Below are 25,221 nucleotides of genomic sequence, written 5' to 3'. Positions count from 1 at the left end.
TACACCTTCGTCACTATCTTTAATATATGAAACCAAAATTCAATTTTGGACAATTGAAAGAAAATACGGTATGTACACTATGTACATGTAACAAATCATGTGCAAATATACAAGTACATATATGCAGAAATTGTCAAACACATTGCAAAATACAGCTTGAAAGCACATTTCAACATTACCAAACACATCTATAACTGAAATAATTATTTTTGTCCAATCGTAAATTATTTCTACTAAGTTTCAAAGCAACTATAAAAATCCTTCAATTATTTTCAACATTTATTTAAAAGACTGAGCATAAAGCATCCATCAATACAAAACAATATCATTTTAGTCGTGACTCTTTCAAACATTAAAGCCTTTTTTTCTAAGTATATCAAACCGCCAAGCATACCCTTGGATATTAAACATCTGCCTAAGTATTGTTATGAGGTTTGCTTATGTTATATACAAGCCGATAAAAGTAAGGCAAAAAAACTGGTTTGGTTAGGGTTACATCCTTTTCCCCAGAAGGCAGGGTAGGTAGGCTTTTTTATTAGGCTTTATATAAGAACGTTATTTTCATCATTGGAGGATGGTGTTAAAGTAATCTTCTGTATAAAGCGTTCAATGTTTTAAACTACACATGAGATCACACTTACAAAAAAAAACAAAAAAAAAACATTTTATTTGTTTCATTTTTTTACCAACTGACTATAAAAACGGTAGGGTCGGTGCCTTTTTCGTAGGTAGGGTCGGGTAACCCGAACCAAATGTATTTTTAGGCCTAACTGTGATACCAATCTTTAACATGCTTCTACTATAACATCATTTTAGACAGTACCTTTTTCTGCAGTTATTCTTTTAAAAAACGTGTAGGTTTTTAATACACATTTACTCTATTTCATAGATCAAGTGCAGTATTAGGCAGCCTAAAAATATTCGTTTCAAAATTTAAACAAAAGCATATTTACAGAGTGAAAGGCAAAATAAAATCTTGGAATCGTTCAAATCTGTTAACTGAATGCAAGATATGTGAATTAAATTCAAATCTACATTTAAAGCATACAGAACTGAATTACACAAAACAAATCATTAACAATCTTTGATATATTATATAGAATTATTATCATGAACGTTGGAAGATATGAAAATGAACTTCGAAAAAATTATGTAAATAATAGACTTATAGCACTGTGTAATTAATTAGATATCACGTTTTAAAACATTTAATACCCTTAACTGTCCTTAGCACAACTACGGTAAATGTATTTCAATCTAAATATTAACAAGATAAACATGTCAGTTTCAGCCTTTAAAGTAAGTTAAGCTGGCATTTCACTTGTTCTGGAAACTAATATGAAACTGAAACAAATCATTTTTAATAAAGAAATATGAAACTGAAACAAATGACAGTTATTTTTCATTCGGTTCCACAAATTAACAGGCATTCTGTTTTTCAGAATTACCATATAAGTATCGAGCCAAATTACTATTATTTTTTATCCAGTTCAACAAATTAACAGGCATTTATTCTTGTATTGAATACAGAACTGAGGCAAAGAAGTTATCTTTCATTTGAATAATTGACAGGCATTTCTATCGTAAATGAAACTGAGACAAAACACAGCTATTTTATAAAAAAAATACACAGCTATTTTATAAACCATTACACAAATCAACTGTCACTGTTTACTGTTTACTGTTTTGGGTTCTTATTAGTTCTGCACATTTTACTTTTACTTTCTCAACTTCTATCAGTGGAAAATTAAGAATAAATATATTGTAAAGAATACCGAATAATGAAACTGGATCAAATTAGTTATTTCAATACGGTTTCACAAATAAACTATAACTGAGAAAAAGAAGATAATGGGTTTAAGTTGGCATAATATAACATAATGAAAAGAACAATGAATATTCATATACAACAAATATGCAGAAATATCTCAGAAAGTTATAAACAATTTTCAAACACTTGATGAAGTCTTTCATAGTGTTAGTCTAATACAAACCAACTTCCCGTGATAGTCAGCATGGCATATAAACTAAATGTAAACAAATTCAAAGCCCTCATTCTACAAGAAAGATCGTTTAAAGAGGCCCAATCTAGCCCTTTATCAGTGGGTAGATGTTTGTTTGTTTAAGACAAAGAGAACGCATGTCTTTATCAACCATACTTTTTACTATAATTGCTTACTTCAAGGTTTTGTTTTCAATGCATAAAAATATATAGCTGAGCGTGGATATATTAAATAAGTCTGTAACTCGTTGTGCCACTAAAGATATTATATATAAAGATTTCCAGACAACCCTGGAAAGTGGAGGTGTTTCAATTAATTGAGGCTTAAGTAAGTACAGAAGTCAATGCATTAATTTATAACTACCATTTAATATAGAAAAGATGGCAACATATTTGTTAGAAGTAGGAATTATACTGTGGATCAAATGTAGTAGTAGGAAAACGTAATGTGACATAGCTTTAGTTCTGATTATCATTAGGGCAGAAGAGTAGGCGAGGTAGTTGTAGACATTTGGATCATCCTTAGAGGTAAAAAAAAACTAGGCGATGTACTTGTACAAGTATGGATTATCCTAAAAGGGAGAAAACTAGGCGATAGTTGTTACTAGGATTATCCTTAGCAGGAAGAATACTAGGTGATGTATGCGACAAAAGGGTAGGAGTTTGTATTTTCCTCAGGGGAAAACTATGTCACATAATTGTAAGAGTTTGAATGATCTTTAGACAACAAACTTGTAGGAGGTTGGATTATCCTAAGTCAACAAAGCTGTAGTTTAAATTATCCTCAGAAGGGGAAAACTATGCGACGTAGTTGTAGGAGTTCGGATTATCCTTGTCGCGCTCCATGTAATCCCGATCTATAAGGCTCTCAATTCGCTTCTTCAGGTCTGCAGGCTGAAACACAAAGCACAAGATTATGACATAAACCACATATCTGTAATGATAATCCCCAAGTTTTGAAAAATATATTAAGTTCTTGACAAAAATCACATGTGTTGACCAAAGGTTTTGCCTTGAATGTTTAGTAAGCCCATGGGTTAAAGCACTCTCTTTTAGGCGACCTGGGTACGATTCCCGGCCTGGGCGCATGTGACTCTGGCTTGTGGTCACCAAGCCAGACAAGTCGGTTTCCTCTGGGGACTTCAGTTTCCTTCACAATGCAAGACTACACTCTCGCGCAACATTAATAGTTATCATAACTTTCTTCACAATCGTTGTAAAATGAACAAATTTTAAACTTAGCACATTTGAGTTTGGTATGTGGTCATCATTCTTCCAGGGACTCCGGTTTCCCCCAAAACACAAGACCACACTCTCGCACAAAATCGTGCCAACAAGAGTGATTAATATAATGTTGTAGTATCTTGTTTCACAATCATTGTAAAATATATATGTCTAAACTAACGATTTCACGAAAAAAAAAATCACCAAGTGTTACAAGATAGCGAGGGTTTGTCAATTATCACAATGTTTTTACACAAATCTGACGCTAAGTTTTGACAAGTAGTACAAAATAATCATCAACATAAAGAACATAAACAGACAGCACAACAGAAAGTATGAAAATAAAATCTTAGTCATATTTTTAAAATATCTCACTTTCATTGGAATTAAATTGGATTGGCGAGCATATGTGAGAATCAAGCTTTTATTGTAATATTTCTAAAGCAGTATTACGCACTTTGACGGGAAATTTGAGCTGGTTATAGAGCTCGGAGATAAGAAGATTGTGTGTGAGTGCTTTCCGCGTCTTCATGATGCGTACAATGGCCGCATCCACCTGGTACTGCCGATCTTGGAACACACGCTCCGTGGTGCTCACGTTTTCCTCTTGCTGTAAAGAACAGTGGCATTATATAAATTACAATAGCCGATGCAATGTGCCAATATTTCTTAGAGCTACATCACAGGAAAGGAATGGCAGAAAAATGCATGACCAATACCCCTTAGAATTTCTCAAGTCAGTTCAAGCCAAAAATAAATGTGTGAAAAATTAGCTCTTCAAACCCCAATTTTGCTTAAAGATTAAAAATCCAATTCATGGGCCTGTTACTTGAAGACGAGGTGGCCGCAGGTCACCTTGAATGTGACATTGACAGGGTCAGTGTATAAAAAAGTTAAAGCCCTGACCACCTGAACTCTATGTCCTTAGATTGTATATGCAGCTTTCCATTGTGAACAAACACTAATTATGACCTTGACCTTAAAAGATAGGGATACAGGTCTTGCATGCAACATGTCGTCTTATTAGGTCAAAAACATCTGGTTATCTTCAATCTGTCGATACAAAAGGAAGTTAAAGTCCAGACACGACCACCTATACTCTATGTCCTTATATGCAGCATTCCATTGTGAACAAACACTAAATGTGACCTTGGGAGGGTAGGGTGGGGTAAAACAAGAGCATCAAGCGTGTATGTGCCAACATTTGTCCAGTTTCCTTTTCAAGCAAAGGGACATAACTTGAAAAATATTTTAACAATTTTTTAGCCAGAGTTATGCACCCTGCTCCACATGTGCATATCGTCATTGGTAACAATGGTATTTAATTCATGTAATTTTTATTATGGTCAAAGGTTAAAAGTCTCAGCACAACTACAAATAATGAAGGCAATGACTAAACCAGCATTACAAAAATATTGAACCCTTTTCTTTCTAAAACAGTTTAACTAATATGATGTAAACAGTAGCCTGTACATTTATTCCAGCAAGATATCTTACCGTTTCTTTCATCTGGATCTGATTGATCTTGATACGGTACAGCTTGTGCTTGAAGTCATCGTTGAACTTGAACTTGTCACCATCTTCTACATCCTTTCCCTGAATATAAAACAACCATAGGGGGGTTAGACCATAGCATTATTTCTTTTTGTACAAAAAATATAAATAAATAAAATAAACCAACAACCAATTTTTATAAATCAGTGTTAAGTAAAATCTTTCAATATCTCTTCCTGGGGCTGTATTCAAAAACCACCAGAAAGTTTCACTTACCGTAATTGTAAGATTATAATCAAAGGATTTTGATTGGACTGTAAAAAAAACTGTCCAATAAACTGAATGGAATCACTGAGCACTGAGGCATGTCTAAGGATAAGATTCATAATGAATATGGCTCCTGGCCTAATATTCTTGAAGTATTCTGATGTCCATACCTTAGGAGCCTTCAGAAGAACCTTGGCCTTCCCACAGGCAAGTGACTGCAGAGTTCTCCGTAATTCACTGTCCTCTGTAATACACTAATACATTCACATTCCACTCAACTCTAGGTAACATATCAAGTGTTCTTCATAATTTATTGTGGTCTTTAAAATACAACTTAATTTGGCAACTAGGAACAGTAAATAGCTTTTTTTTGGTTTTTACTTAGTTTTGCTATAAATACATTGAACTTCATTATGCTTTAAGTAGCATATTGACCAATCATGGGGCATTTGTTAAGATTTTAAATGGATAAACTTCATGGAATGGGCTTATTTTGCTTACTAACACATACCATGAAGTTTATACATTAACTAAGATTTATCTGAATATGTGATTTTTGTTCAAGCCCAAAAGTAACAGTTTTGACCTGACTCTGCGAAGTACTGTCAACAAGCAAATCCAGCATTCTCATCAAAAATGAAACTATTAATGATTGTTCAACTTTGTGCACATTTAAGCATACAAATTTGTTTGAAACTGAGAAGTGTACACATCTGTTTCCAATTATGAAAATGGTTCAAATCTGTTTTAAAAAACAATATGCAACGTGGAGTGAACGCCAATCTTTTTAATCACACAAGGGGCTATACTCAATCGTTATTAAAGAAAGAGTTATATATGTGTGTTTTTTGTCTCTGGAAACATGTGTACCAAAACTCATTTGAATATCATAAAACATTTTGAGTTATGGCCAAGTTTATTTGATTAACTGACAAGCTAAAATTTCAGAAATTTTTTTTTAGAGATGAAAAGCGTACCTATGGCAGTGGCTTGTTTGATCTCTTCCAGGGAAAACAAATCTCCCTCGTTGAAGAGCAGCAGACACAGGGTCTGGAATAGGGACACCTGCAGCTCTTTCTTACCCTGAAAAAACAGTAAATAACACCTGTGACATTGAAAATAACAGTACATACAATTTCTTAAAATATCTTGATTGGTTTCTTTGTTCAAAGCTTGCTTTTATCCTGTAAAACATTCAACAACACGCAAGAAAAGAAAAATGTGTAGATCTGAAAATAACTGGTTACTGTATTTAAACGAAGGATCCCAATGCTTGCCAATATTTCTCAGCCACAAGGACAATACTCAGTCAACAGTTAAACCCAAGGGACAGGACATTCTATATCTGTACACATTGCCACGATTAACATGCATACTAAATCTCATGAAGGTTTTTTTTTGTTATGGCAGAAGGTTATAGTTGTTATTTATTGTCAGAGCCTTGATATGTCGCCACATCAGCCAACATTATTAAGGCTTTGACAAGAAGAGAATGCAGAATTCATAGTGGTCTACAACTAAATATGAATCTAATGTGTTGCCAAGGTTAATCTACCACACCTAGATAAAACCTACCCCAGTAAATGCTCAGTGCCTAAGGGTTTATTATCATTGGAGCTTACTGCAAACTATGTTTGCCAAGGAAGAATTATCAATCTTGAAACAAATTCTCTGTAAAGATAACCGGAGAAACCTACCCCTGTGAAGCCAGCCTTCAGTACACAATGCCCGAGAGTTGGCTGCCATTGCAGTTTACGGCCACTGTGCTTGCCAAGGTAAAACTTCTTAAACACCTCCTGCAGTTTCACCATCTGTAAGGAGAATAAGAAATCAGTTATTTACTCAGTGGTAACCCATTTATTGTAAGGTGGATGTTATCTCAGTGCTCAGTCTCAGTGACCACTAAAAACAGGGTACAAATACCTGGACCTTCATGGGGTAATCCATCAGGCAAAGTTTGGGTAGTTATAGTGACTTCTTGTGTGTACCCATAACACTATTTTCTGTATCATTCCTAAAACATGATTTCAGTAACTGATTTTGTTGGCAATTTTAATGACGTTATCTTTAATCATTTTTTATTTATGGCATGACCCTCTTGTACAATCTTGAATAATCATCAAGAATTTTCCACCAGAAGGTCATAAAAGTCAGCAATAGTCTTTACGACAGTTAGGTCTGATAGGCTGTTATAAACTCACACAACCTCTGACTTTTGAGTGATCATCCAAAAATGGCATGTATTTAGTGATAAGAAAACAAGCCTTCCAGACCAAATCAAGCCCCAATTTTGGTATATGATTGTATTTCCAAGACTTGTCCAAGAAAATCTTACAATAATATGGATATAAAGTGTTTGCTAGTTCAAGAAAACACTCCCCTGTGAATGAAATGGATATGTTAAGACATGGCCCATTCCTTCACCAAACAGGGTAAAGTATGATGGTACCTGACTTATTTAGAAGACTGAAAGTCAGAACCAATTATAGTTCTTCCAGAATGAAAATGCAAACGATTGTTTTTGCAAGAAATTTGCAAAACATATGATATCAATGCCGAATGTATGGTAACTTTTAGTTCTCGTACCTCCGGTGGCAGATGGACCTCCATGGGTGTATATGTTGGCCAGTGGCCCATCGTCAAAATGTTCACAGTCAGTTCAAGACCTGTGGGAGTCTTCTCTGCTTGGATTGACTGCAAAATAATACCACACAATATTCATGCTCTTTGCATTATTCAGTACCATTCTAGTCATTGGAAAACCATGAAGTTCTACAATATGTAACTTGTTAAGCCTTGTTCATTCCCAGCTTCAAGAAATAGAGAAGTATTGAATTTTCATTTAAAGCCATTATATCAATTCGTAAATTGTTTCTGGCTGGAAAAAATCGATTATGTCTCGTATAGTTACTCTCCATGTTATTTCAATTATACTGTCGAATATCCTCCAAGACTATGGATTGAAACTTAAAGGGGCTGGACACCAGATGGTCCCAATCGGCAAATACATTATTTCAACAATACAAGCATAGAATTGTCAATACCAGGTAGTATAAGGCCGGTAAGACATCATTTTACATGATTAGAAGAATATTTTTTCTTGCTGTCTCAGCTGAATTTACCCAATTAAAATTAGCGCATACCGAGTAATAGTTTCCTGGTTTAAAGTGTGAATATTCAGCATATAAAAATTACATGATTAGTACAGATACTCATACAGACACTATTAAATTAACCTGGATTTCTGTGGTAAACAACCCCAGTAAATTTCAAATTGGAAAAATACGCAAAATACGTATGAAAGATACATGTGTCGTTACAGATGTGATGCTTCAGTAAGTAAGATTTAATACGTTGCACACAACGATGTCAAATTATGCAAGTTTTTGACAATTATCTTTTTTTCTTGCAATTGTATCATCTGGCCCCGATTTCTCGAAACTTCTTAAGCTAAACAGGCTTAAGTCGCTTATTTCAATTAGCCATAATACATACTAATAATGGATTTTGATTAATGAAAATCTGTTTCTTCTAATTAGCGTACAGATTTTTCTTATATAATTTCTAAAAACTCTTAAAGAAGTAAATATAACGCATATTATAGAACAATAAAAATAGTGATTTTAGCTTAATCCTGTTATAAGGGACTTAAGAAGTTTCGAGAAAATGGGACCTGGTGTCTAGTCCCTTTAAATTAAGTTTCAAGTTATAGAAACTGTGAAGGATACCTGTTTGAAAGCCAGCATGATATCTTTGGACAGCTCCATGTCTTTGAACATTCCTTCCAGCTTCACTGTGAAAGCACTGCCACATTCTGTAAGAATTTGCAAGGTAAGAACTACGAAGGGAAAAACGAGCAGTGGGGAGCAAACCAAAATGTTTGTATGCGGGGGTTTTCAGTCTAAAAAGGGGCACAACTTAGCAGTTGAAACCACAGTTATGGGTCTTGCAATGCATGTTCATAGTGACACAGGCAACATGTGTACTAAGTTTCATTTCAATATCTTCAATTGTTTTTAGGTCAATTTTAAAAAAATTGTATGCCAAAAATATGATAATAACTTCAAAAATAACAGAAGAGCTACCCGAAAGATCATTAATAAATCTAAACTATTAAGTTAATTGTTTGTTTCATCATTTTTTTTTTACTTTTAACGAAAGTAGACTGCAAAGCAATCTATACAAAATGATGACTTGTTAAGAAACATATGAGCAAGATGTTTAATAGATACCTATGGCTGTGGTTGATCAACAAAACATCCTGGTAAGCCACAGTGTTATAAACAAGAATATATTTCAACACTTTAAAAGAAGAAAACTGTCTTATTCATAGCATGGTCTCAAGTTCTTTCATGGTCTCAAGTTCTTTTACCTTGTTTAAGTTTAGAGAGCATGGACTTTTCTGCATCCACTGAGGCTGACTTGCCCACCAACAATCGCTTGGCAAGATCCTTCTTGTAAAACGCCTCAAACACATCTTTACCTGGAACAAGAACATTTCAATCACATACACTTTATGTAAGAAGCTTATACACAATAGGCTACAATATTATACACTCTATGTAAATACACACCATGCAAGAACCATGTAAATACACACCATGCAAGAACCATGTAAATACACACCATGCAAGAACCATGTAAATACATACCATGCAAGAACCATGTAAATACACACCATGCAAGAACCATGTAAATACACACCATGCAAGAACCATGTAAATACACACCATGCAAGAACCATGTAAATACACACCATGCAAGAACCATGTAAATACACACCATGCAAGAACCATGTAAATACACACCATGCAAGAACCATGTAAATACATACCATGCAAGAACCATGTAAATACATACCATGCAAGAACCATGTAAATACACACCATGCAAGAACCATGTAAATACACACCATGCAAGAACCATGTAAATACACACGTTCCATGTTAAAACCTAACACACCCCATAAAACTGATAAACACAAAATGCCTGATACAAACCATGCTAAAATCTTACACACCCCCTACATATATCTGACACACACCAAGAACCTGATTCACACCATGACAGAACCGGATCCCATGCATTCAACCAATACATACCATGTATGAACCTGAACAGGACCATGATTTTGTCCAACAGTCTCTCCAACTCTTCTTCTGTTGCCTCCTTGTTTCCCGCTCGCAGCTTGTTGTCCACATATTTTGCTACAATAACAACAAAGATTTGGAGGGGTGTAAAAAAAGCCTATTTCATAAATGGCATACATACACAGGGCTTTTTCACTATTTTTAGCAGAGGCTGAAATTTGGCTACATTCTGAAAAATTGTATTAAAAATAAAAGTTATTATGCTATTATTGTTTGTCCTAATGTTATAGTTCCATTTGTTACTAACTGAATGTCAATCTTCCATTATTTTGAATGAATGATTCTCAAAAAATATCAAAATGAAAAGATCTGACCTCTTCCAACTTATGCTGTTAAAGCCCTTATACAGTATAAACTGGTCTACCAGCAACCTGTTTTTCAACAGACAACTTTAACCGGCCACTTCTAATTCATTCCATACATTTTTACTATATTTATATATATATATCATTATATTAAGTACACGTATACCTCAGACACTGCCACTTATCTTTGATTCTATGAAGCCACACTAAACCCACTTAAATGGTCATTACCGATAAGTGATTTGCGATGATACATCTGATCACATTTGGAATATCCAACAACGAATTAAAAATGCAAACTTCTTTTCCGGCAGAATTTTGATATGGCTGTAAGAGTAACACCCCACTTGCAAATGGCTTTCTAAACTTACCTATGTACTCTGCAGGTTTGTTTTGTCTGGCGTTAATGAAGCTCTCAAAACTCTCCCTCATGGCATTCATAAACTGTTCATGCTTTGCAAAACATGTGCTAATTACATTGTCTATCTTGTCTTTGAAATCTGAAAAATAAAATTACATCCATTCATAAAACACTCAATTTTCAAGAGAACATAAATATATTCTGTGTATAACAATATGAATACCGTTATCTATAGTTATGGGATCACAACTTCTGCTGCTTCAGTCATTGGAAAAGAATATTTTAACTTTTTCCAGGCTTAAATTACAGGTTTTGATAAACATGTATATTGTAGGCAGCGAACAACCAAGTCCATTTTTAATGAACTTAATACATTTCATATTGACGGTGACCTACCCAGCGGATTTAAGTCAGAAAACCAGGGAATTTTGACATTATCTCAAACAATAATATTGATTGTGTGCAACTTGCCAAAGATTCTATGCATTTAACCAGACTTCCCGAAAGTTTAAAATGTGTCAGACATTCTGTCTGACAAACAGACATTATGTCTGACAAAACACAACAAGATATGTGGACCCTAACTAAAGTTATTCAGTTTCAATCGTTTTTCTATTTTTACTAACAATGACCTTGACCTAGACCATAGGGACCCCAAACGCAATCCCATGAAAAGTATCCATGAACTCTTCCTATAGACCAAGTTTGGTCAAGATATGTCAACCCTAACTCAAGTTATTCAGTTTCAAATGTTTTTTTTATTTTTAGTAACAGTGACTTTGACCTTGATGCTAGGGACCCCAAACGCAATCCCATAAAAGGTATCCATAAACTCTTCCTATAGACCAAGTTTGGTCAAGATATGTGAACCCTAACTAAAGAAATTCAGTTTCAACTGTTTTTTCTATTTTTAGTAACAGTGACCTTGACCCTAGGGACCCCAAATGCAATCCCATGAAAGGTATCCATAAACTCTTCCTATTGCCCATAGAATATAGTTTGGTCAAGATATGTCAACCCTTACTGAAATAATTCAGTTTCATAGGTGAGTTTGACGCTGCCCGGCCAACTTCCGCCCGCCTGCCCGCCTGAACAACAATGTTCGTCATTCTAATAGCCAGATTTCTCTATGTGAAAACCTGGTCAAAAATTGACTGAAGGAATCAAGTAGTCAAGACAACTCAACAAACGATGGTACCGACTGAACAAGGTTATTAAAAATATTTAATTGTAACATGTAAATTATTTGGAAAAAATTGTTGTCCACCCTGCCTCATGCATATTCATTAAAACTAGATTTTGTCAGTCAATCGTCCCAAGGTATGTATGAAGTGTAACGGAGGAAAATGCCATGGTTGCCTACGATGAGTATTTCCATAAGGAATTTAGTATTGGTCACAACTTTAATATTTCTCGAAGCTGTTTTATTTTTTCAAAGCAAGAGTCCACCTCATTCAAAACTTCCAATATAATCCGCCATGTACGCAAAAGTTATAAGTACACAGATACCTATGACGTCAAGTGTGTGTAAACAATGAAGAAGCTGCTAAATCGTACTCTGGCTGTCCCATTAACTAGGGACCTCATCAGGAGAACCATTAAGAGCTTCAAACAGTACATACCCAGCATTGTCTGGACCATGTCTCTATCCTTGTCGGGATCATTGTTGGTGTTCAGAACTATCATACGACCAGTGTTCTGTAAACACACAAATATACAAATTTAGATCATGTACACAAGTCAGGCTGATTTGTTTTGAACTAAAATAAAATTATCATCTGATAAATTAGCTAGAAAAAAATGAAAATATTATCAAGTTATTTTAAGTAAGGCCAGAAAATGAAAATTCCATATTTTCATCCAGCATCTATCTGAAAACCCCTCACCAACTTTTTTTTACTTCCAAAAGGTTAGAGCTAGGCGAATTCGGAAAAGTGATCGAATCAATGAAATGGCCACAGAAGTAAACATTAAATCGTGAGTTATGCTATATATACATGTTACAGTAACTGAAAACAATAATTTGTGAGGTACAGTATCTATACATGTAACAATCACTACATGTGTATGCAGCTGTTTAAACCAGTGTCCATATTCATAAAGCAACTTAAATTTCAATCTTAGTGAAAAATTGTCCTTTTTCAAAGCTTATTATAAAGAAAACTAGCAATGTTTGTACAATACAATTTGGTAAGATGAAAGAAAATAGACTAAATGATGAAATTGTATGAGAATAAATAATGAAAAGTAGAGGGGATTTAAAATAAATGTTGCTAAAAATTAGGAAAATACTGTGTTGAATTTGTTCACCAACATATATACATATGTCCTAGAACAATAAATAAAGAATACACATTTGGCTGAACTTTCAAGACAAAATCGATGAACTTACTTTGATATATAGTGCAGTAGCAGCACATAATTCTTTCTGGCCGTTTTTTACACGAGACAACAGGTTAAATATTCGTGTTAAGTCAGAGATCCGGTTTTCTGATAGCAACTGGTTTAATCCTACAAACAGATGAAAATGATTTATGTCCATATAGGTTATATATTTCATTGCAATTATAGGAACACTTTACGAGTATTACAATACATACAATTTAGCCCAAAAGAGAATCATAAATGTAATTATTTAAAGTTTTACTGTATTTATTCAAGTGTTAATAGCAAGACTGGCAGTTAGGCCAAAAAAAAAAATAGATGTGTTTCTGGTGGCATGGTCAAAAAAAAGAGGGTCGGTAGGTAGGGATTTTTTTTTTTTTTTTTTTTTTTTTAATCTTTTATCGGATCATAATTTTGGTTCTTCATCTCATTTATACATCCAGATAAAATATGAGGTGTAAAATCAAAACTTGCACACCTGCTGGAATCACAGGGATACTGCAAACCAATTGAATTAAATATGCCCTTGGCTGATGTATAATAATATGTTCATATGAAAGGAGAGTGTCTAAAACATCCCACAAATTGCAAGTTGCATTGCTTCAGAATGCAGACTACTTTTCACGTTTCACTGAATCATCAAAGACTCGAGACACTTTTAGTTTTTTTTCTTACCGAAACTTGTGCGTCGATTTTCCCTTTTTCTTGACCATGGATTTCTTCAAAAATATTTCGGATAGTAGCATTTGTTGGGACTTTTTTGATTTGTTTTGATCCCGGCTTGTGTTCGCAAGCCGCAAGCTCTATAGCGATCAAAAAAGATGAGATATTATTGTTATCATCCGTTAACGCCGCCATTTTGACGCTAAGCTAAAGTATGGGCGAATAATTTGTGTCGTCGCCGTCTAACATTTACGAATTTTAATATCGTTGTCGTCTTAATTATCATTTGAACCCGAGAACATCGTCGGCGTGGGTCGAAGGGTCATAAAAAAATTACGGTCGGCGGTAAAAAAATACGGTCGGTCGGGCCACCAGAAACACATCTATTTTTTTTTTTTGGCCTTATCTTTCTTTTTTTGTGAGTTCTACAAATTTTTTAAACAATGTTAAATATGTGTCGTCTCAATTCAGTATGAAACAAATCTTCTCCTTTTCCTTGAAAGGTATTTTATGCCAGTTCATCTTCGTTTCTTTAAAAAACAGACTAACAAATATGGCTAAAACATGCCTCATTGTGGTAAAAAAATCTTTCCTCAGACAAATAATTGACAAATAGGTGCTTGCCTTACAAGCCCTCCCTCTAACCCTCCCCCACATGCCCATCCCATTTCTACCTTTCTGAAGCATCTGTGAAATGTGCTGTTCCAACAGCTGCTTCTCCACCAATGATATCACAGGTTTCCTGAAACAACATAAAATTTTAAAATATTACACACAATTAATCAAAGTCGATCACCTATTTCTAAAATGATTGAAACCTATATATGATGTCAGGTGATCTAGTAATTGGGGACTGTTAAATCAAGAATCCTCTGATGTTATGTGACCAATTACCTGGGGGTTGTTAAATCAAGAATCTTGAAATGTTAGATGACCCAGTACTGTTGCCATCAAATCGAGAGTATTTTTATTCAAGGGGATCTAGTACTGGGGACGTTAAATCAAGAATCCTAAAGGTTTTTATGTATAACTTGTACATACTTTGTAGACTGGTCCAGTTTTTGTACATAAGTTTAGGTAATTTTGTATGTAAAACTTGTACATTATTTGTGGACTGGTCTAGGTATTAATGTATAACTTGTACATACTTTGTAGACTGGTCTAGGTATTTATGTATAACTTGTACATACTTTGTAGACTGGTCTAGGTTTTTATGTATAACTTGCACATACTTTGTAGACTGGTCTAGGTTTTTATGTATAACTTGTACATACTTTGTAGACTGGTCTAGGTAATTATGCATGTATAACTTGTACATACTTTGTAGACTGGTCTAGGTATTTATGTATAACTTGTACATACTTTGTGGACTGGTCTAGGTATTTATGCATAACTTGTACATACTTTGTGGACTGGTCTAGGTATTTATGTATAACTTGTACATACTTTGTAGACTGGTCTAGGTTTTTATGTATAACTTGCACATACTTTGTAGACTGGTCTAGGTTTTTATGTATAACTTGCACATACTTTGTAGACTGGTCTAGGTTTTTATGTATAACTTGTACATACTTTGTAGACTGGTCTAGGTATTTATGTATAACTTGTACATACTTTGTGGACTGGTCTAGGTATTTATGTATAACTTGTACATACTTTGTAGACTGGTCTAGGTTTTTATGTATAACTTGCACATACTTTGTAGACTGGTCTAGGTTTTTATGTATAACTTGTACATACTTTGTAGACTGGTCTAGGTAATGCAGCAGGCGCTCATTCTCCTCTTCCAGTCTCTTTTCCACATGATGGAGGTATTCAGGCACCTGTGGGCACATAATTGATAACGAATATACATGTACATTTGCTTTATGTTTAGATACAGTATACAGTTATTGACGGATGGTGAGAAAGGTAACAAATTTTATGGACCATAAAAGTGACGGTAAATATTACTTTTTGTGGTGCATAAAACAGGATATATATACAATGATAACATCAATCTGTGTTAAATTGTGTGTTTTTAGAATTCATTTCCCTAAATGCCATTTACACTAACGAACTAACGTCACCAACATTTATTCTATTTCCAGACTCTTATTTTATCATAGCATTTGTCATGTGACAGCTTCTTGACCATTGAAAAGGGGAGAAATAAAGCATTGACATAAAATAATCATTATTTTTGAAGATCAGAATGATGCAGAAAACACTGTAGGAAAAATAGGAAGGTGAACCTTTGACAAAATCATTATCAAAGTTGATCATATATCAGTGATTCTATATATACTATCGCCAATATCTCAAAGATCAATCTCCCGTTTTTTCCACATAAGAGCATGATATGATTCCAACTCTTCTATGTCATTATATTCTTGGCTATAGAGTGTTTTTCTTTGCACAACAGTTTTAATGAGCATCTTTTACGAGAGAAAGTGCTTTTAAATTGAGTAAAAACATAAAAAGAATATAGAAATTTAAAGTGATACTGGGGAATGTACATTTGGATGACCCCGATATGAGGGCTAAAAAAACTGAAGGGAATATATAAATGAAGACTTTGGACGTATAGGACAAGTTTTATCATCTATTTTCAATCCTTCTTAAGAGCTTAGAGGGTGTTGAAATGATCTGAATCTTCTATTTTGGGATACGTGTAAAAGCCTATATGGAAAACAAAATTTAACTTAAAAATCTTTTGACAATGACAAGTTTGTTTAGAGATGTTAAAAAACTGGTCATCAGGATAACCATCTAACCCTTAGGCTGCTGATGGCGATTTTAAAGGCTTTGCAAACAGCTTGGAACCAGACCAGACGCCGAGTAACTCGGCGTCTGGTCAGGTTCCAAGCTGTTTGCCACTCAGTCAATATATCCCCAAAGTTTTAAGTAAATTGAAAGAAATTTAGAATAAATCAGATGACATTTTTGAGCAGACGACAATTTACCCAGCATGCAAAGGGTTAAACAGCCTTTGTTACAAGGTAACTAAATCTGACATACATCTCTCTCCTCCATAAGTCGCTGCCCCTCTGCCCGGTAAAGGTCATCTGTTGCCTCCAGGAAGCGCTTCTCAAATGCGTCCACATAGATCTGGTCAAATACAGAAGAAAAGTTCATGCTCGCTGAAACTTATATAGTGTAATAGGTATATGTTTATCTTTGACCCCTTTCTTATTTTACATTGTTTTACAGTCCATGACGAACAGTTATTACATGTGGAATGAAACAAACAATTTATATAATATTTACTGTTGCAATAGATCTATGAAACACATGGAATTCTAAGACTATGCCCTTCAAACCTTGCATAAATTAAGCTTTCCATGTGTTTCAACCCTTGTCCTGTTCAACCCTCTTCCCTTTTAACCCTTGTCCCTTTCAACCCTTGTCCCCTTTAACCCCTCTTCCCTAGCAGCCCTTCTTCCCTTGCAACCTTTGTCCCCTTCAACTCTTGTCCCTTTCAACCCTTGTCCCCTTCAACCCATGTCCCCTTCAACCCTTGTCCCCTTCAACCCATGTCCCCTTCAACCCTTGTCCCCTTCAACCTTTATCCCCTTGAACCCTTGTCCCCGTCAACCTTTATCCCCTTGAACCCTTGTCCCCTTCAACCCTCTTCCATTATAACCCATGTCCCCTTAAACCCTTGTCCCCTTCAACCCTCTTCCCTTTAACCCTTGTCCCCTTCAACCCTTGTCCCCTTCAACCCTTGTCCCCTCTGACCCTTCAACCCTTTTCTCTTTTAACCCTTGTCCCCTTCAACCCTTTTCCCTTTAACCCTTGTCCCCTTCAACCCTTGCCCATGCACACAGCTTGTCCATGCACTCAGATTCAGGTCATCCTCTTCCACCTTCTATCTTTTTTACATTAAATCCTATATATCTTGATAATAACTTCAAATTTATTCACTTAGCTTAACAAGCCCATAATTGTCAACATGTACTGGCAGTGATGATCGTTGACTTCAAAAATGACAAAAACACAAAACTTGACCAATCTTTATGCCGCTGACAACATTAAATTTATGACCACTTTTCAGAAAGCCAACTTTAATGCGGAAAAGAAAAATTGCTTTTACGGATGTTAATACAATGTTATATTTGTGATCAATACTTAATACATAGATAAAATACCATACCTGAAGATCAGACAGCATACGCAGAAGACTTTTGAGACGGCCCCTATCAACTGCCTCACCAGTTCTCTCGCGCTCAATCAACTGTAACAGCCCTTCTACTGTTCGATTCTGCACAATTCGGTGTCCTACGATGTGTGTGCGAAACAAGTCTAGGCCCATATCCCTGTCATGAAATAATTGTTTTAGACCATGCATACGAAAATACTAAGTACTCTTAAATCTGAGAATAAATAATATACTGAGTTACAAATAGGGTTTTGAAGAGTATTTAAAAAATTCCGAAAAAAAACAAAAACAAAGTTTTATTTATATGGACAATGATTTCTAAAGATAGACAGCAGAGTCCTATTCACAGGCAGTGACACATATTTTCTAAATAAACCAACGATGATAGCCGACTGAAAACCCTAATCCTGAAAATGAAGTTCAAGTACGAGGGACCCCAAGGCCAATTGATTAAGGATTGTCATCATCTGAGAATGGTGTTTAAGTAGTAATAGTAATTAATAGTAATCTTCTTCATATCAAAACACTCACTTATAAAAATAACAAGAGATGTTTGTCAAACATTATGCCCCCTGAGCGCCAAGTTGCCAGAAATATTTGGACAATTGAATGAAATATGCATGGACTGAAATGACAGCTGATTTGTCATTGGATGCATATGAGGCAGGTCATCTACTGGTCATACCTAATCTTCATGTCAAGTTTGATGACCATAGGTCCGGGAATTGTTGAGTTATCACTCGGACAAGCTTTGGTCTTCCAACAGACCGACCGACATGTGCAAAGCAATTATATAACCCCTCTGCTTCGAAGGGGGGCATAATTAAACTAGATGTTCACTGAAAACTGATACTTCAACTCATGCATTTAGTGACATATAAATTTCTACTGTCTACTATATAAGAAAATAAAATATGGACAATCAGAAAACCTTTTTTCAGCTTACAGTCACACTGACCTTGACCTTTGACCCACTGACCTCAAAATCAATAGGGTTCATCTGCTGGTCATGACCAATAAGCCTACCTAGTATGAGGTCCCTGGGTCAAAGCGTTCTCAAGTTATTGATCGGAAACCGTTTTTCATGTTAAGGTCACACTGACCTTGACCTTTGACCTCAAAATCAATAGGGTTCATCTGCTGGTCATGACCAATACACCTACCAAGTATGAGGTTCCTGGGTCAAAGCGTTCTCAAGTTATTGATCGGAAACCGTTTTTCATGTAAAGGTCACACTGACCTTGACCTTTGACCCACTGACCTCAAAATCAATAGGGTTCATCTGCTGGTCATGACCAATAAGCCTACCTAGTATGAGGTCCCTGGGTCAAAGCGTTCTCAAGTTATTGATCGGAAACCGTTTTTCATGTTAAGGTCACACTGACCTTGACCTTTGACCCACTGACCTCAAAATCAATAGGGTTCATCTGCTGGTCATGACCAATACACCTACCAAGTATGAGGTTCCTGGGTCAAAGCGTTCTCAAGTTATTGATCGGAAACCGTTTTTCATGTAAAGGTCACACTGACCTTGACCTTTGACCCACTGACCTCAAAATCAATAGGGTTCATCTGCTGGTGATGACCAATACACATACCAAGTATGAGGTCCCTCGGTCAAAGCGTTCTCAAGTTATTGATCGGAAACCATTTGGTATTCCGACCGACCGACCGACCGACAGACAGACAGACCGACCGACCGACCGACCGACCGACCGACCGACATGTGCAAAACAATATACCCCACTTTTTTCAAAAGGGGGCATAAAAATTCTAGCTGGATATAAAAACGGTAAGGTCAGTGCCTATTTTGTGGGTAGGGTCGGGTAACCCGAAACAAATGTTGCTGTTTTTAGGCCCCAGAGTTATTAAGGGACTGAGAATGCTGTTGGAAGTTTTTAAAAGGCCATTTATATCAACTTCAATCTGAAATTAAAATATCTAAATCCTGAAATTTATCATCTCTTCTATACACAGCAATCATGCTAGAGCAAAACATGAGAGCACAATCCCTACACTGAAATAATAACATTAGCAACAGGGAAACAGTTTCTACTTACCATATAGACAATATTGCAGAATTCTGCAAAACATATGTTCTATCTAGGAAAAGGAATATACTTCTGATCATTATCTGAAATGTAAGGAGGCACCTGTTTTGAAATCAAGCAGACAATTAAAATTGTTGAGCAAATGTTTCTTTCTGCTGCACAATTTATCATTGCTTATAAATCTAACTGGATATTATGGGGTTCTTGCATGTACAACCATGTTTAAATATATTCAGAATAATAAATTAACATGATGCTTTATAAAGAACATTTAACAATTAATTAGTACATTTAATACCTTAATAATTTAACTCATGGCCTAAATATAAGCCAAATTTTACGTTGATGTTCCATAGTGAAGTCTTTACATGGATACCTGTGCCAGATATTGCACAGAAGTAGCTTTGAACACTATCCCTTTCTGGATAGTTAATATCGCAATTTCATTATTTTCAAATGGGAGCAGAACAAAGTCCCAACCCACAAAACCCTGTAACAGCATTTGAAAAGCTGAAGGCGCTACTAGGCGAAAAAACAAGATTAATATGTTATAGAGCCTGAATATCCTTGTTTATTACTCTTTTCTATAAATTCCAATATAATCTTACCATCTGTTGACAATGGGCTTGCCAACAATTATCTATTTTCTTCAGGAACTCCTCATAACCTACGTTTTCTGTAGGAAGGGTTAAGGACAAACTTTGACATGTAAACATCATTCAGGGCTGTCCTTCTGATAAATGTCTTATGGGGCTAAAAATTGGCCCTATATCCAGCCTTAAAGATTATAAGTATCTTCCGGCTACTTGTTTAGGATAGGTTCATCCCAACACTCGCATAGGGTGTTTTATAAATGGAAAATCAGTTAATCTTGTTTCCGCAGAACAACCTGCATGAGGGTTGGGATGAATATATCTTACATAAGCGGCCATGGTAGATGCTTTTTCTCCCACCTCTGTTGAACAAAATATGGTAAAAATGTATCTTAATTTATTTTTACATACAGGTACTTTGCCTGTGGGCAAGATAAGGATTTCCAGCATGGCCAAATATTTGGATCTACTTATCTGGGGTGGGAGAAAATATATTCTGTTTAGATTGTCCTGTATTAAAATATGAAGATATAAATTTGTTTATTAAAACAGGAATAAAAGAAACCAAGATAAATGCTTTTCTTCCCCTGCAATCTTTAGTATCAGGTTACTTTTAATGCTATGTAATTGTCTATAATACACATTCACATAACATCTGAAAGCTCTAGAACTGAGAGACAGATGTAACACTATACATTGTATTTGTGATGAATTTCTTTAACAATCAGACAAGGCACCTGAACCTGTATGTTTAGTTGCTATTATTTTAGTTTTAAATTTTATAGAATACAATCCTATTGGAGCAGTCAATATATAGTTCTGCTATTAACATCAAAACGTATTCATGTTAGCAACTAAAATGTCCAAATTTTGACAAAAAAATAATTCTACAGACACTCTTATAGAGAATACTAGGTTAGTGCCGTGGATGGAGAAGTTTATCTGGCAAGGCGGAGGAATTTATCGGGTGAGCCGAAGGCAAACCCGATAAATTCCACAGCCGAGCCAGATAAACATTCTCCATCCACGGCACTAACCTAGTATTCTATTTATCCTATTACTTTGTTATTTAAACACTTTAAATAACCTTAAAATTATTATGTATTAAAAATAAGGAGAACAACTGTTTGTCAAAGTCATTGCATTTCAATATATGTAAAAATCAATTCAAAACATAGAAAAGCTTTTCAAAGTGCACAAACATGGATCAGTCACCAAACATTATCTGATAATGTAACAATTATTCCGCAAGTCACAGAGTACATTACACAGGTCACGGTTCAAGATCATGTGTGTTTACAAACAATCGCCACATTTTAAATGCATTTAATTTATGGTGATGGTGTTGGATGTTCAGAACTGCACCGGTGAAGAGATAATTCATTTCTGTTGTGAGATTTTGTCATTCACCACAGAAATAGAATTAACTATCATTAAATGCTGCGCAGTTTCCAGTGTTTGCGGGTGGGGTAAGATTTTCACGTCACATAGATTTTCTGGTCGTTTGTTTTGCCAGTGTCATTATTATGCAGAGTGATGGACGAGTGATTGTTGAGGTCGGTTGTTGGCGGACTATTGATAAGATACTAGAACATAATTTGTGCTTTTCCACCGACATTTCAGAATAAAAAATAGTCCCCTTTCATGGTACCATGACCAACTGACTGTAGATAGACATCACGTGTTCAACTAACCTAATAAACTAAAATTTACAGTCACCTTGTTATTGGACCGATTTCTATGCAAGTGACAGGATAAAGTTAATTATCAAAGTAATCATTCAATGCACTAAATTCATTTGTACCATGTTTTTGAGTGTTTCCTTTGACAGTTTGTGTTTGTTGATACAATATCTCCCATACTGATATCCACTGGAATGATCGTAACCATGCCGTGTAGTTATTCGATTACCACAATTAAGATAAATTACAAGGTTATTTACTTATACAACACTTGATAACATAGTACAAAACAGTTACGTCAGCAGCACCCCTCGTACCAGTGATTAAATTACACAAATACAGCTTTGTGTATATCAACAACTCCAGTTGTGGGTGCTGTCTGTAACTATTACTCATCAAAATATAACCAAATATCTAATACCTAAGCAAATTGATTCATTAAAATAATAATAAATTGATGAATATTTTTTATATATTTTCAGTTTTTTTTATTATATGATATTTATCAATATCATGTATATATCTATATTATTTCAATAATCTATAATGACAAAATCGGAATCAGACTTGACCTTTTTTGATAAAATCTGCCCTTAACTGAATGGATGCGATCGCAGAATCCCTGCTTACATGTATGCCTGCGGCTGGCCCATTTTCTTCATACGGTATACTTGCCTGTTTTAAGGACCCTGATACACTAGGGTACATATATTATGATTTCTAGATAATATTAAGCTATTGAATTAAAATCATGCATGTATAAGCCCCAGACTACGATATAAATATTTTCAAAGGATATTCCAAGAACTTTGAGATGTTGCACTTCACATGTGATTCACAGACTTGTTTCAACTGTTCGTATAACATTGATGACATCTTGTATGAGCACATATTTTCCACAGCCTGATACAGTTCTTCGAGACTTGAGCGTATTGCTCTCCTCGTGTGAATAGCTTCCACTGCTTCCCGTAGCTTGCCCCATGCTTCCTGCTGATAGTTCTCTGGTAATTTTGGCTTCTCTGAAAATAAAATAAATGAAGATACATTAATTGTAATATTATGCCAGAAAATAATTTTGGCAAAAATGTAAACAGTAGATAATGCTGTAGGCTGTTTCTCTTTTTTTGATAGAATTTTTTCTGTTAGCAGTAATTCCCAGATTTGGGTTGACAGTCGGAGCTTTCCTCAGGCATTTTGTACCCCAGCTAAATACATGCGATGAACAAAAATGTATATATATATATATATGTCATTTTTTTTTTTTTTTTACTTGCATTGATTGTTTTCGGAGGCCTGGCCTATACATTTCTGGAAATTTTAACATGTAAACCCTTCAAATGCATTTTTTAACGTAATCCTCTGGCCCCGCTGTCTGACTGCTGTGACCTTGTTTTGAGAGTATGTGATCTAAACATGTGCTCCGTCATTGCTTGTTGGTTCAATGGGTGTACATTTATTTTTTTACATCCTTTCTATTAAAAATAGTTTAATATATAAAAGGAGCAGACAGAATGCACACAACAAAGCGGCAACTTCATATTTAATCTTCCTTAATAAAGAATAAAATACATGGAAATATATTATACTTGAAATTAATTACTTATGTAACTTTGTACAGTCACAATATTTAATATTTTCCTTCACTGTCACTGACCTTTAAAATTTTTGATAACTAGTTTCTTTGTTGTCCCTGGTTTGCTAGTTCCAAGGGGAGCTGCATGCCTGTGAACCCCATTACTCCCAGGGCTTGGAATAGCTGAGAAATTAGCACGTTTCTGAGAGTCTGTCATAACGTCCTCTGGGTTAGGTTTAGATTTTTTATTTTGTTGAGAATCTGCGTCGCTCAGTCGCCTCTTTTTAGAAACCTTTCCGTCCTCTTTACGTTGCTGTTCATGCAGAACACGCTTATTTGCATTTGAGAGAGGCATTCATCTCTTAGTGGCCAACAGTTGGCCGTTTCCAGAATGGAAACTTTAACGTAAGTTAGTGTTTTCTTTCGGTCATATCTTGTCTTTGTAATGAATTTTCCGCAAATATGGCGGCTCGTGTCGATTTTCTCCAAGGGAATTAACTCTTACTTCAAAAGTAGTCTCCCTTTCTCGATTCGTAGTCATATCATGTCGAACCAATTTTAGGGCTACACACAACTAAATGTTTAAACAGAATGATAAACTAAGCAATGAACTTACCTTTTAAACTTTTATTATTTGATGTTTGATATAACTGTGAAAATAGCAATAATAAACAGGATTAATAAAATTTCGATGAAATTCGAACTTGTGACATGCTATCGTAGATCACTTTACAGAGAAATGAAAGTGCATGGTGCACGTGTCAATGGTGAGCTTTTGTAACCGACAATAAGGCGATACATTTGTACTCATTTATTGTTACCTTGGAACTATAAACCAGGTGCTGTTACTCTGTCTCGATTTTTGCAAATTTGGAAATAAAATAAAGTGCTTGACAAAACTGCAAATTTGTCTGGTAGTGATATTATTATATTCGATTGTCCGCAATGGCTAAGCACATTTTGGAACGTTTTCAATAGCATCAAAATAGTTCATGGTACCCGATGTACACAATTTAAGCTTGTCATTTTATCGAGCCATAACTATAAACATCTTAAAACCTCTAACATCAATTAATAGACCCGCCCCTGGTTTAAATTTCTGTGCTTTATTTTAACCATTGTTTTAACTCATCCTCTATTCTATTTATATTACCACACTTGACAAAGATTACCGTTATTTTATTTCATATCAACCAGCATATATTCTTAAAATATTAGAGCAGTATTCGTAATTTTGTAAAAGCATTTATTGGATTTCTTGACACAATATCACCTAATAAAATACATATTCGAATGAAGTATTAAGTACTCTATACACAGTTAAAATACC

The 25,221-nt window shown here is 35.1% G+C and overlaps 1 protein-coding gene across 1 annotated transcript; it reads right to left on the bottom strand.

Annotated features, from left to right (window-relative positions):
* Positions 1–24,373, bottom strand: LOC128219876 (cullin-4A-like). Its single transcript, XM_052928012.1, has 21 exons — positions 23,973–24,373; positions 23,118–23,337; positions 20,652–20,721; positions 20,053–20,126; positions 17,987–18,149; positions 16,852–16,941; positions 15,592–15,674; positions 14,526–14,593; positions 13,196–13,314; positions 12,426–12,501; positions 10,814–10,942; positions 10,090–10,194; positions 9,360–9,470; positions 8,716–8,801; positions 7,574–7,681; positions 6,685–6,798; positions 5,965–6,070; positions 5,158–5,231; positions 4,724–4,822; positions 3,684–3,836; positions 1–2,896 (listed from the first exon to the last, which is right to left on the bottom strand). Exons 1-21 carry the CDS (start codon positions 24,244–24,246, stop codon positions 2,801–2,803), a joined length of 2,418 nt encoding a protein of 805 aa, XP_052783972.1. The 5' UTR covers positions 24,247–24,373; the 3' UTR covers positions 1–2,800.
* Between the last annotated feature and the right edge of the window lie 848 nt (positions 24,374–25,221).

Source organism: Mya arenaria, chromosome 15, assembly GCF_026914265.1.
Source record: "Mya arenaria isolate MELC-2E11 chromosome 15, ASM2691426v1".
NCBI lineage: Eukaryota > Metazoa > Mollusca > Bivalvia > Myida > Myidae > Mya > Mya arenaria.
This window is presented reverse-complemented; position numbering and strand designations above follow the sequence as displayed.